Source organism: Pimephales promelas, chromosome 10 (genome assembly GCF_988280905.1).
Source record: "Pimephales promelas chromosome 10, fPimPro1.hap1.1, whole genome shotgun sequence".
Classification (NCBI taxonomy): Eukaryota; Metazoa; Chordata; class Actinopteri; order Cypriniformes; family Leuciscidae; genus Pimephales; species Pimephales promelas.
This window is the reverse complement of record NC_142778.1, coordinates 28,291,440-28,302,541: the sequence shown is the minus strand read 5'-3', so window position 1 is coordinate 28,302,541 and position 11,102 is coordinate 28,291,440. Positions and strand designations below refer to the sequence as shown.

Below are 11,102 nucleotides of genomic sequence, written 5' to 3'. Positions count from 1 at the left end.
CCCCCCCCCCCCTCTATAGATTTTGTTAAATGATTCACAACATTAAACAGTCAGATTTGGATAACTGGGAGGTCATTTATTCCATAGAAAGACACTGCAATGCAAAACAATGACAAATACAGATGAACAAAATCACATTGTTGTAGCAAAACATCACGTCGACCTCCTCATTGACAGCAGCTGGAGCCGCAGGAATTGCCCTTACAGACACATCCAGAGGCACATTTGCTGCAACCAGATGGGCAGCAGGGACAGCAACCTGTGACAACAGAAGAAATAAGGTTTAGCCACCTCAGAGAGAAACTAACACATAAAGTAAACGGTTTTGAAGTTCACTTACTCTTCTTGCATGTTGTACACTGGCAGTTAGTGCACTTGCAGGTGGCACCACAGTTGCAAGTTCCAGCTACAAAGACATTAATGAAAAAAACATTACTGATAACTCCCATTAAGCCAATTCAATAGAACTAAGACTACCAGCATAATATTTATGTAGTTTGAGGCTTTATTAAAGTCCACCTATCCCCCATCCATAAAACAACATAAATATTTTAAAGTTAAATAAGCCCTGGTAAAACAACCTGACAGGTACAAATGTGACGTCAGGACACCTACAGCTGCAAGTATGTTGTAGCCTAACTTGATTCCAAAACTAAATTCAACACTGTAAACAATGGCTAAAACACTTACTCTTGGCGCAATCGCAAGGATCCATTTTTCCTGAAGAGTAAGCTTAAAGAGCCCGAAAGTCCTTTGGAAGTATCGCTTCACTCGGTAAGTGAATGAGTTGATGTAGAAGGTGCCAGAGAACTGATCGCGCGCTGCTTTTATACAGCTCTGACCGAACACACCGAGTGCAAAAGCCCGCCCTCACGGTCATTCATCATTAATCACACTGGGTGCAAAAACTATCAAACAATCAAGATTCAGGAGTCATCATTTCCACCCTGTCACATCAATGTGTTGTTTTTACGATTATATAACTTAAGTTACCACTCTGGCTGAATGTTGATTGCAGTTTGTTTACGTGATTATATAATGCAATGCTTTTGTTTGTTACTTTAGTTTTGGGAGATGGAAAGACCTTTTTGTTTGATAGCATTATAGTTTGTTAGAATCAAAGAAGTCGAAGAATATAAAAGACCGTACTTTGTCATGTTTGCCCAGTGCGTATTTAATGGTTTTAGATTTCTGAGAAATGTAATACGACTTTAAATATTAAAGTAAACATTGGCTAAGCCTAACTTAAGCAGATTTTGACCCATATTACATTAAAGACACAAAAGACGACCACCTAGAGGCAATTCTTGGGTTTATGAAAGCTTTATTCTCTCCTATAATTGTTTGTCAACAGTTTGTCCCCTCTCTCTGCACACGACACTGCGTGCGTGTGCGTGACCGCCTAGCACGTACTCCCTCCCTCTGTCTGCACTCGGCGAAGATGCGGCCGAAACCTCTGTAAACAGAAGAATTGATTTGCACTCGTTTACTCTCTCGCTGCTGGCCGGAGTATTTTTCCATTACCAATTACAACTGAATTGATGTAACGAGTGCAGAGTGTCTTTGAATTTTGGGGATGAATAATCATTGAAGAAATCATTTAAAGTTAATAAATCATTAAAAAGACCCCCCCCCCCTCCAAATATAATAATAATATCGTATATAATAATATATTGTTTTGTTGTTGTCTCAATTTTATTTGTACCAAAAGCAGTTACTCAGATCTACTTTTTTTTACTTACACTTACTCAGTTCATACAGTTTATGTAATAGATTTCACTTTAAAATGCTTTCTGGTTTAAAATGTAATCAATATTTTTAAGTGTAAAAATGTTTTACCAAAAACTTTGAGTAAGCCATAGTAAAGGTTTTTACTAGAGTGTGCGAACAAATTCATTGTTGGACTCGTGGTGTGTCGATTTTTTTTGCAACATTATAGAAACTGTCAACTTTTATTATGGCCTTTCTGTTAAGTTCTTAAATCAGGACCTCTGCGCGTGCTCACGGTGCTCACGGTGCTCACTGCACATCCTGCTGGAAACAATCCTCTCCAAGTTATGGGCATCAATTTGTCCTGTCAGTAATAACAGAATAGCTCAACACCTGGCAGCGAACAAGCTTGCGGCTGCGGTAAGACACATCCACTGAATGTAACTCATAAGTTTATTGCAGTAGCAAATGGAATATAATTATGCACACATGATCATCTCCGAGCACAGTACGAAGGGTTTCTGCTATTAGCTACGTAGGGTTAGCACTAGCAGCACCCCTAGCCAGGGCATAGAGAATACACTGAGTTGCCTAGATCTGGCTTATATATCGCTAGCATGTTTTGAATGAAACTGGCGTCGCATAATTCATATATTAAAATAGAAGCGCAAAATAAAACCTTTTTTTAAACATAGTTTAGTGAGCAGAGGTGTACACTAAAAGGATTAGCAGAATAGCATGCTAGCAAAAGTGGCTTGGTAATGCCGTGACAAGCTGCCCACTGTTGCTAGGCAACGGAAGCCCCATCGGGCGAGAAGCACAGTAAGCTGTTTATTCTATTACCCAGAGAGAAGGGGTAGTTATGGGGTAGTTAAAGCCTGAATACTCTTGTTGTGGATAATTTCCCCTTTACCCAAAATAGACTTTTAATTTCATTTATACTAGTTCTAATTATGTAAAAGTTTTGTTTATTTGACAGTAACATTTTTGAGCTGTAGATAATAAACATTTACAAATATCAAAACCGGAAAATGTACACAAAACTGAGTAAACTGTTATAAATGTGAGTGTATTGTGTGTGAGTGTAATATATATATGAATATATATATATATATATATATATATATATATATATATATATATATATATGAAGAGTTCAGATGCAAAAGCCTCTAAATGCCACTTAAAATTTTCTTCTTTAATGATGATTTTTATCAGACTTGTATATTTAAGTTCAGTAATTTCACTTAAATAACAATTAATGGGTAATTATCATTGCCATTTAAGTGAAATTACTGAACTTAAATATACAAGTTTGATAAAAATCATCATTAAAGAAGAAAATTTCAAATGGCATTTAGAGGCTTTTGCATCTGAACTCTTCAATATATATATATATTTCACAATAATGCTTCATTGACTTGCGATCATGTTGGAGATTCTTGCTGTGAATGTTTACAATCATTGTTTTAACATCTGTTTATTTTCACAGGAAGTTTGCATTGTTAACATCTGATTTTGCTGTTGAGCTGTGCCACAATGTTAGTGCCCATCTTCACCCTTAAACTGAACCATAAGATTAACCCTCGAATGGTTGCAATTGGAAAGTATGATGGGATACATCCATGCCTCACTGCAGCCACACAAGCAGGCAAGGTAAGTGAAAAGTATTATATTAAAAAGTAGAGAAGCACTGATGTGTCTGGGGATTTATTTATTTATTTATTTATTTTTCTCCTGCTGTGCTCCTGTCTGTGTTTTAATCATATAACAAAAGACATACAAATTCGCTCACTACTATCGACTAAAACACATACCTTTAAAAAGAACAAATCTATTTTTATAACAAAAGTTCAAAAAAGAGAGAAAGTGACAAATGTCAGTATCTGAATCGTCAATAGTTGTTTGTTAAAATCGGATCGTCCAGAAAACAATTATTATTGGTGCGTAAAAAGTACATATTTTGTTCAATTCATGGAGAGGGCTTTGCTACTCTTGCCGTTGTTGTAGGCCTACTTGCATTCTTGTTTTTTCTCTGACAAGTGCCAATTTTTTTTTTCTCTGACAGAATTTTTCCCAAGCTTGGTTGGCAGCATAGCCAGCTTTGTTTGTTGTATTTTATTACAATGGACTTCATAGTGCCCATAGCTTTGCCAATCTTTATTTAGTCTTTTTTTTTGTACATTTACACAAGCAGCTCCTTGTGTGCCTCAAGCGGGATTGATGTAACTGGCTATTTTTGTTACAAAGTTTGTCATATTTATACAATAAAGGATCTGAATTGAACACACAAAAATGTTGTAATCTAAAAAATGTAATATAATAGCTACATATTAATCCATGTGCTTTTTCACACACGGTGCAATCCAGTATAACTTCTAAACCCATCTAGGTGTTTATCCACAACCCTCACATTCGAGGCCAGAGGCCAGCAGCCCACCGGCTGAGTCAGAGTACCCAGGACTCCGATATCTCACTCCTCAATATCAACCAGGCAGTCAGCTGTCTGACGGCTGGTACTCTGGGACCCAACACCACAGGACACACTCTGCTCGTAGGCTCTCAAACTAACCTGTTGGCCTATGATGTGCATGACAACACCGATGTCTTCTACAAAGAGGTAAGGTTTATATGGTGTGTCTCCTACACATAAATCTGCTTTTTAAAGAATGGATTCTTAAAATAAATAGATTTCTTAAGACATCGATACCAGGTGGTTGAATAATTCTTATTCAAGTAAAAAATGCTATATCACATGCTTATTAAATAACAGGTGACTGATGGGGCCAATGCCATTGTTCTGGGAAAACTAGGAGATATCCAGTCCACCCTTGCCATCATTGGTGGAAACTGTGCTCTGCAAGGCTTTGACTATGAGGGAAATGACCAGTTCTGGACAGTAAGATTTTTTGCGTCCTATATTCAAAATATATTTGAGAAACAAAACTATGAAGGATATTTATAGGTATACCTATTTTTTTAAAGGTCACCGGAGATAATGTACGATCACTTGTGCTTTGTGACTTTACTGCAGATGGCAAGAATGAGGTGAGTCATTATTCTTTTCGTTTTCACGTCATAATGACAGTAATTTATTATAAAATAGTGCTTTCATAAATTGACCTCGCATCCCATCTTTCCAGCTGCTTGTCGGCTCAGACGACTTTGACATCAGGGTGTTCAAAGAGGATGAACTGGTGACTGAGATGTCAGAAAATGAAGTATGTATTATGTGATTTTTGGTTGATTTTTTATTTTTTATTTTTTTTAGAAACTTTTTTTTTATGTACAGTCTTTGCTTTGTTTCTATCAGACAGTCACATCGCTTTGTCACATGCACGGCAGCAGGTTTGGCTATGCTCTGGCCAATGGCACAGTAGGAGTGTATGACCGCACTGCACGCTACTGGAGGATCAAGGTAGTGCATTTTGGTCCATTCAAAATTAAACCTGAATCAGCATTCCTATATGAAAATGATCATTAATCAACATAAATGAGGAAGAATAATTTAGATATGTTTTCTCACAGTCTAAAAATCACGCCATGAGTATCCATGCCTTTGATCTTAACGCTGATGGTGTTGTTGAGCTCATAACTGGGTGGTCCAATGGAAAGGTCAGTCTTTTAGAAATTACACTGAGTGGCTGTTTACACGACACATTTTTCAACTAAAAACTGAAAACTTTATATGTTTTGGCTATCCATTTACACTAAGACAGCGTTTTGGGGGAAAATGCAATGTTTTGAAAGCTGGTATAAAATTGCAAATTTGTGAAAACAATGTTCAGTCAATAGACGCATAGTATTTCTTAACAACTACTGGCCGGGCATGCATAATACAGCGTTTTTAGTTATTTTCAGGGATCATTTCGGCAACATTGTCATCTGTAATTGCAAAGAAAAAATCTTTTTCAGTACAGCGTTGTCGTGTAAACATACCCTCACATTTCATTTTACTTACCAAGGTTTTTGCTGTACAAGTAAAAAGAGAGGATTTCCTGTGATTCCATGTCTAGATTGATGCTCGCAGTGATCGCACTGGTGAGGTGATCTTCAAGGATAACTTCTCATCCTCTGTGGCTGGGGTTGTTGAGGGAGACTATCGCATGGATGGACAGATTCAGCTTATATGCACCTCTGTGGAGGGAGAGGGTGAGATGACGGACATGTATCATAAATGCATGTTGCCTTTGAGTATTGGCTCATCATATATATGTGTCATCCTACAGTACGTGGCTATCTGCCTGCCAGTAAAGATATGAAGGGAAACCTAATGGATGCAAGTGTAGAACAAGACCTGATCAGGGAGCTGAGCCAACGTAAACAGAACCTGATGCTGGAGTTACGAAACTACGAGGAAAATTCCAAGGTTATACATGCGTTCTTTAGTTAAAATGTTGTGATTTATGTTGATGTTTCACAATGCAGTTTTTGACGAGTTAAATTTGTGTGACATAGGCTCTTCCTGGAGTTTCGGAGGGGGAATTTAAGATGGGTGTAATTCCAGCTAACACGCAGCTCCAGACAGCCTTGTCTGTACGAAGAGCCACAGAGAGTCAGAGAGCACACATAGAACTCAACATCTCCACTCCGAATGGTACAGTTAAAACCATCTCAACTCTTTTTTTCACACTTTTTTCACCTGTACTACAGCTGATCTATTATGGGTTTTTTTTTTTGTTAGGCCACTTTAAAATTTGTAAAATCAGTTTAACCTGTACAGAGCACCATGCATCATATTGTGGGGAAAAACAAGACATCATGGCCACAATTTCACTAAATTAAAACAAAGGAATGAATTAGTACAATGTAGTCACAATTAGAATTAATTGGAAATGAATTATGAAAACGTGGCCACGGTTTATCTAAAACAAGGAAACAAATTAGCTTAAGATGGTCATGATTTACTAAAACAAGGGAACACATTAGAGCCCGACCGATAAAGGATTTTGAAGGCCGATACCGATACAAATATTTGTTGGTTTTAAAATCCGATATTCCGATATATCGGCCTGTATATATATATATATATATTTTAGAAACACGCAACAAAACATTAACAGATTTCCCTAACATTAGTTATTTGTAGTTCTTTATGAGTTTTAACTAAATTCGCCATAAATAAGCCATAATTTAGCAATGGATAACGTGATACTGCAAATTGTAAAACATACATTTTCAATATAACAGGCCAAGGAGAGATGATTCGTCTCATTGCTATAACTGTCACACGCTATTAAAGAAATACTTCAGTCACATTGTCCAAAGTTAAAAGGACAGTCAGTTAACTACATGTAACAACGTAACGTCACTATTATTAGCTAATTCCGCTTCACTCTCGGCTTATTTAAGAGCAGCAAAACTGGACATGATAGTCACAAATTTGTCATGCTTATTTGAGTTAAGAGAACTGATGGGGATGTTCTTTTAATTGTTATTCAAGCAATGTATGTCTCGTGACCAACTCAACGAGTGTTGCCAACAGGGACGGTGTAGAGTGCCCTCTAATGGACAAGCTATACAACTCCAATACTCACAGTTTGTTTCGTCTGTTTTTATTTTATTTTTGAAATGAAGAGTTCAGATGCAAAAGCCTCTAAATGCCATTTGAAATTTTCTTCTTTACTGATGATTTTTATCAAACTTGTATATTTAAGTTCAGTAATTTCACTTAAATAACAATTAATAGGTAATTATCATTGCCATTTAAGGGAAATCACTGAACTTAAATATACAAGCTTGATAAAAATTATCATTCTAGAAGAAAATTTCAAATGGCACTTAGAGGCTTTTGCATCTGAACTCTTCAAATATTCATTTATCGGCCATTATAACTGCCGATACAGATAGTTTGGAAAACGCCTAATATCGGCAGATAATATCAGCCTGCCGATAAATCGGTCTGGCTCTAAAACACATTAGTACAATTTGTGGCCTTAATATATGTTTTTTGGACTCTATCAACATAAAGGTTTAAATCATAAAATTGAGATATTCTTTTTGCTGCCCTCCTTCAGAAACAATAATTAGAGCCGTGCTGATATTTGCTGAGGGGATTTTTGAAGGTGAGAGTCACGTGGTTCACCCTAGCGCTCAAAATCTCTCTGGCTGTGTCCGTGTCCCCATCATTCCTCCAAAAGACATTCCAGTTGACCTTCACATCAAAGCCTTTGTGGGAGGAAAGACAAGGTACACAAAAGTGGAATATCATCATATTAGCTCAATTGTGGATTACATTTTGAGGATTATTTTAAGTAGTTATTTTAAGTTTAAAATTAAGGTATTATTAAAAAAATATTCTGGAAGAATTTCAAAGAAATCTCATGACGATGCATTTTTCTGTTCTTCTTCCCCATTTACAGTACACAGTTCCACGTATTTGAAATCACACGTCAGCTGCCTCGCTTCTCGATGTATGACCTTAGCGTTGACTCCTCAGCCACAGAACCCACAGGAAAAGTCACATTCAACATCAATGACAGACCTCAGAGGGTACGGGGACACACTCACTCAAAATGGAACTGTGTGTGCATTTGTTATATTATCATAGTGCTGATGAAATATGAGGCATGCATCTACTGTATGTCTGCAGGTAGTCATGTGGCTAAACCAGAACTTTCTGCTGTCCGAGGGCATTGACAGTCCAGACATCACCTTCACCGCACTGCGTGGAGGAGGTCTCCTGAGAATCAACATGCAGCATAGTGGAGAGGTGCTTTTATTGTGTGTTTGTCAGTATTTGTTAGCTACTTATTTAAACAAAAATCTCTAACTTAGTTCTGCCTCATCAGATCACGTTGAGAACAGATGACATTGATCTGGCAGGAGATCTGATCCAGTCGCTTGCTTCTTTTCTGGCCATTGAAGACTTACAGGCTGAAGCTGACTTCCCGGTCTACTTCAAAGAGCTACGAACTATTCTCACTGAGGTGAAGAAATGCAACATTACCTTTAAGATAAACATTTTTTAAAGTCTTTTAGCTGCAAAAATCCTTTATGTTTGTGTCAGGTGGATGATTTTCACTCAGTGCATCAAAAGCTCACAGCGGCAATGGCAGATCATTCCAACTACGTAAGAAATATGCTGGTCCAGGCAGAAGATGCCAGACTCATGGGTGATTGGTGAGCAGCTTTGTTTGATTGATCAGGCCTCTCTCTTTCTCAAAGACATGTACTCACAGAAATGATATTCTGTTTTTTAGGAGAAACATGAAGAAACGCTACATTGAGCTGTATGACCTCAACAGAGATTTGATTAATGAATATAAAATCAGGTCTAATAATCACAATGCCCTCCTCGCACGGCTGAAGTCAGTTAACCAGGCCATCCAAAGGGCAGGGAGATTGAGAGGTGGGTGGATTTTACTAAGAAAATGTTTATGAGTTAATGAGTATTCATACTTTTCACTTGACGTCACATTGTATAGGAACGCCCACCTGGAGTGCAAAACAAGATTTTTCTTGTTTCCTGTTCACAATGGGACGAATTTCGTGCGCGTTATTCGCTGACGTTTAAAAGCATTGTGACTAAACAAAGGGCGCCAATGTGAGTGTGCACACCGACGCGTAAAAGCGTCATTTAAAAAAAAAAAACGCCTCGGGTTCGTTTTTTAAGTTTGACGCGCTGCGTCAAAAACTATCCGACCAATGATATTGCCGCTTTTGCTCACGTGTTTGGAGCTTCTGAAGTTACAGTAAAACACAACTTGGGGGCGCTCAAACACAAAACGGTCTTACACCATAGATATGTATATAAAGGCTAGATGTGTTACGGCGGAATTTCTATCGTCATCACCGGCGGGCGGCCATCTTATCACAGACAAGCTGATGTAAGATGAGTGGTCAGCATGAACACAAATACTCTTATCTCGTTAAAATCTTGACGGATTTACAAACGGTTTGGTTTCTTACAAACGTTATTAATTTGGCTATAATTATGTGGATGATTATTTATTTATACACTTATTATTCATAAGTATGCAGTGTCATAGCTACATCTCTGACGTTTATAACAAACCAAACCGTTTGAAAATCGGTAGAAAATTGAGCAAGTTATGGTCATTTAAATAGTACATGTACCATTACCACAATGTTACGAGTGAGCGAGCTGCCTGTGACAAGATGGCCACCAGGTGCAGACGATGACCTCCATTGGCCAGCAGCGCTGACGACACATCTAGCCTTTATATACATATCTATGGTCTACACAGCCAGGAAGAAATAAGACGAGGAAGATGAAGGCAAGATGAATGTTCTCGTTGGTGCTAGAACATAAAGAACTATATGACAAACGCGACAGCGACTACAAACATCTTGATAAAAGAAAACTGATATGGAGTGGTATTGCAGAGCAAATTAACGCCATCTAATGTCAGAGAATGAATTTGCGTGTTCACTCGGCTCATCGTCAGCGAAAATCGCTTGGGTGTGAACACAAAAAATGCATTGAAAAACGCTAACGAATAACGCGCGCTGATATTCGTCCCGGTGTGTACGGGCCTTTATACTACTAATGTACTAATACAGTGAATTTTCCCATATAAAACCTTTTTCAAGTAAAACTTAACATGAAATGTAGCATGTTTGCCTATATATAGTGTCCATCATCAATGAGATATATACTGAATTTGATCTTTTGATAAGAATATTAAGCCACTTAAGCATTTTAGAATTTCCCGCTATTTTTCATGATTGAAATACTGGTGTTTTATATGGATTACAAGTGCCCCAAACTTGCAGTTTGTTCAAATATCTTTTCTTTTGAGAAGTCATCTAAATATTTGGTTTGAAACGGATGGAAAATCAGCTCGCTCATTAGTTGTTTTTTCAGTTGTTATAATTAATTAATTTCCAATTATGCTTTTCAGTGGGAAAACCTAAAACTCAGGTTATCACTGCCTGTCGAGATGCCATCAAGAACAACAACATCAATGCTCTTTTCAAGATCATGAGAGCAGGAACTACTTCCTCCTGAAAAACATCTGGTCCAAAATGACCTTAAAGTGCAGAAGTCTGGAAGATCAGACCACATTCCAGGGGGAGACCCCCCAAAACAGGCTCAGAAAGGGCCCAGTAGCCTGCTGGGAAATGAAATGGCCTGCATGAGTGGATATATTTTGAATCCTGCCTTCACTGGCTGCAGTTTTGTTTTAGAGGAGTAACTGGGTTGGTCTGTCTGTAACTGTAAAGTCTTAGCCAAAACATGATAGCCAAAGAGACTGTATTTTGTGTACCAAGTCAATGTATTTGTAAATCGGCTGGTTTTATCTGTATTCAAACAGGATATTAAATTATTAAATATAAATGTAAATGTATCGGATTTCTTTCTATCTGTGTTTTTAAACTGTTGAATCTAGTAATCGGGAATGATTCCCCTGAATTCATAATTCTCT

General features: G+C 37.6%; 2 protein-coding genes across 2 annotated transcripts; one reads left to right on the top strand and one right to left on the bottom strand.

Annotated features, from left to right (window-relative positions):
* Positions 1–2: 2 nt before the first annotated feature.
* Positions 3–850, bottom strand: mt2 (metallothionein 2). The gene is made up of 3 exons (XM_089116409.1): positions 691–850; positions 341–406; positions 3–259 (listed from the first exon to the last, which is right to left on the bottom strand). The coding sequence occupies exons 1-3, from the start codon at positions 713–715 to the stop codon at positions 168–170; spliced, it is 183 nt and encodes a 60-aa protein (XP_088972535.1). The 5' UTR covers positions 716–850; the 3' UTR covers positions 3–167.
* A 1,161-nt stretch (positions 851–2,011) lies between these two features.
* Positions 2,012–11,024, top strand: bbs2 (Bardet-Biedl syndrome 2). Its single transcript, XM_039691780.2, has 18 exons — positions 2,012–2,130; positions 3,203–3,366; positions 4,103–4,330; positions 4,484–4,609; positions 4,696–4,758; positions 4,854–4,931; positions 5,024–5,128; positions 5,239–5,325; positions 5,727–5,862; positions 5,940–6,079; positions 6,169–6,307; positions 7,728–7,899; positions 8,073–8,202; positions 8,303–8,422; positions 8,502–8,639; positions 8,720–8,832; positions 8,913–9,061; positions 10,578–11,024. The coding sequence occupies exons 2-18, from the start codon at positions 3,250–3,252 to the stop codon at positions 10,682–10,684; spliced, it is 2,148 nt and encodes a 715-aa protein (XP_039547714.2). The 5' UTR covers positions 2,012–2,130; positions 3,203–3,249; the 3' UTR covers positions 10,685–11,024.
* Positions 11,025–11,102: the final 78 nt, after the last annotated feature.

Excerpts from the sequence above, each read along its gene's own strand:
- mt2 (XM_089116409.1), bottom strand. The coding sequence starts at position 715 with ATGGATCCTTGCGATTGCGCCAAGA. Across the intron at positions 407-690 it reads TCCTTGCGATTGCGCCAAGA|CTGGAACTTGCAACTGTGGT; the intron begins GTAAGTGTTTTA and ends ATGTCTTTGTAG. Across the intron at positions 260-340 it reads GTGTACAACATGCAAGAAGA|GTTGCTGTCCCTGCTGCCCA; the intron begins GTAAGTGAACTT and ends CTGTTGTCACAG.
- bbs2 (XM_039691780.2), top strand. The coding sequence starts at position 3,250 with ATGTTAGTGCCCATCTTCACCCTTAAACTGAACCATAAGATTAACCCT. Across the intron at positions 4,331-4,483 it reads CCGATGTCTTCTACAAAGAG|GTGACTGATGGGGCCAATGC; the intron begins GTAAGGTTTATA and ends ATTAAATAACAG. Across the intron at positions 5,863-5,939 it reads CACCTCTGTGGAGGGAGAGG|TACGTGGCTATCTGCCTGCC; the intron begins GTGAGATGACGG and ends GTCATCCTACAG.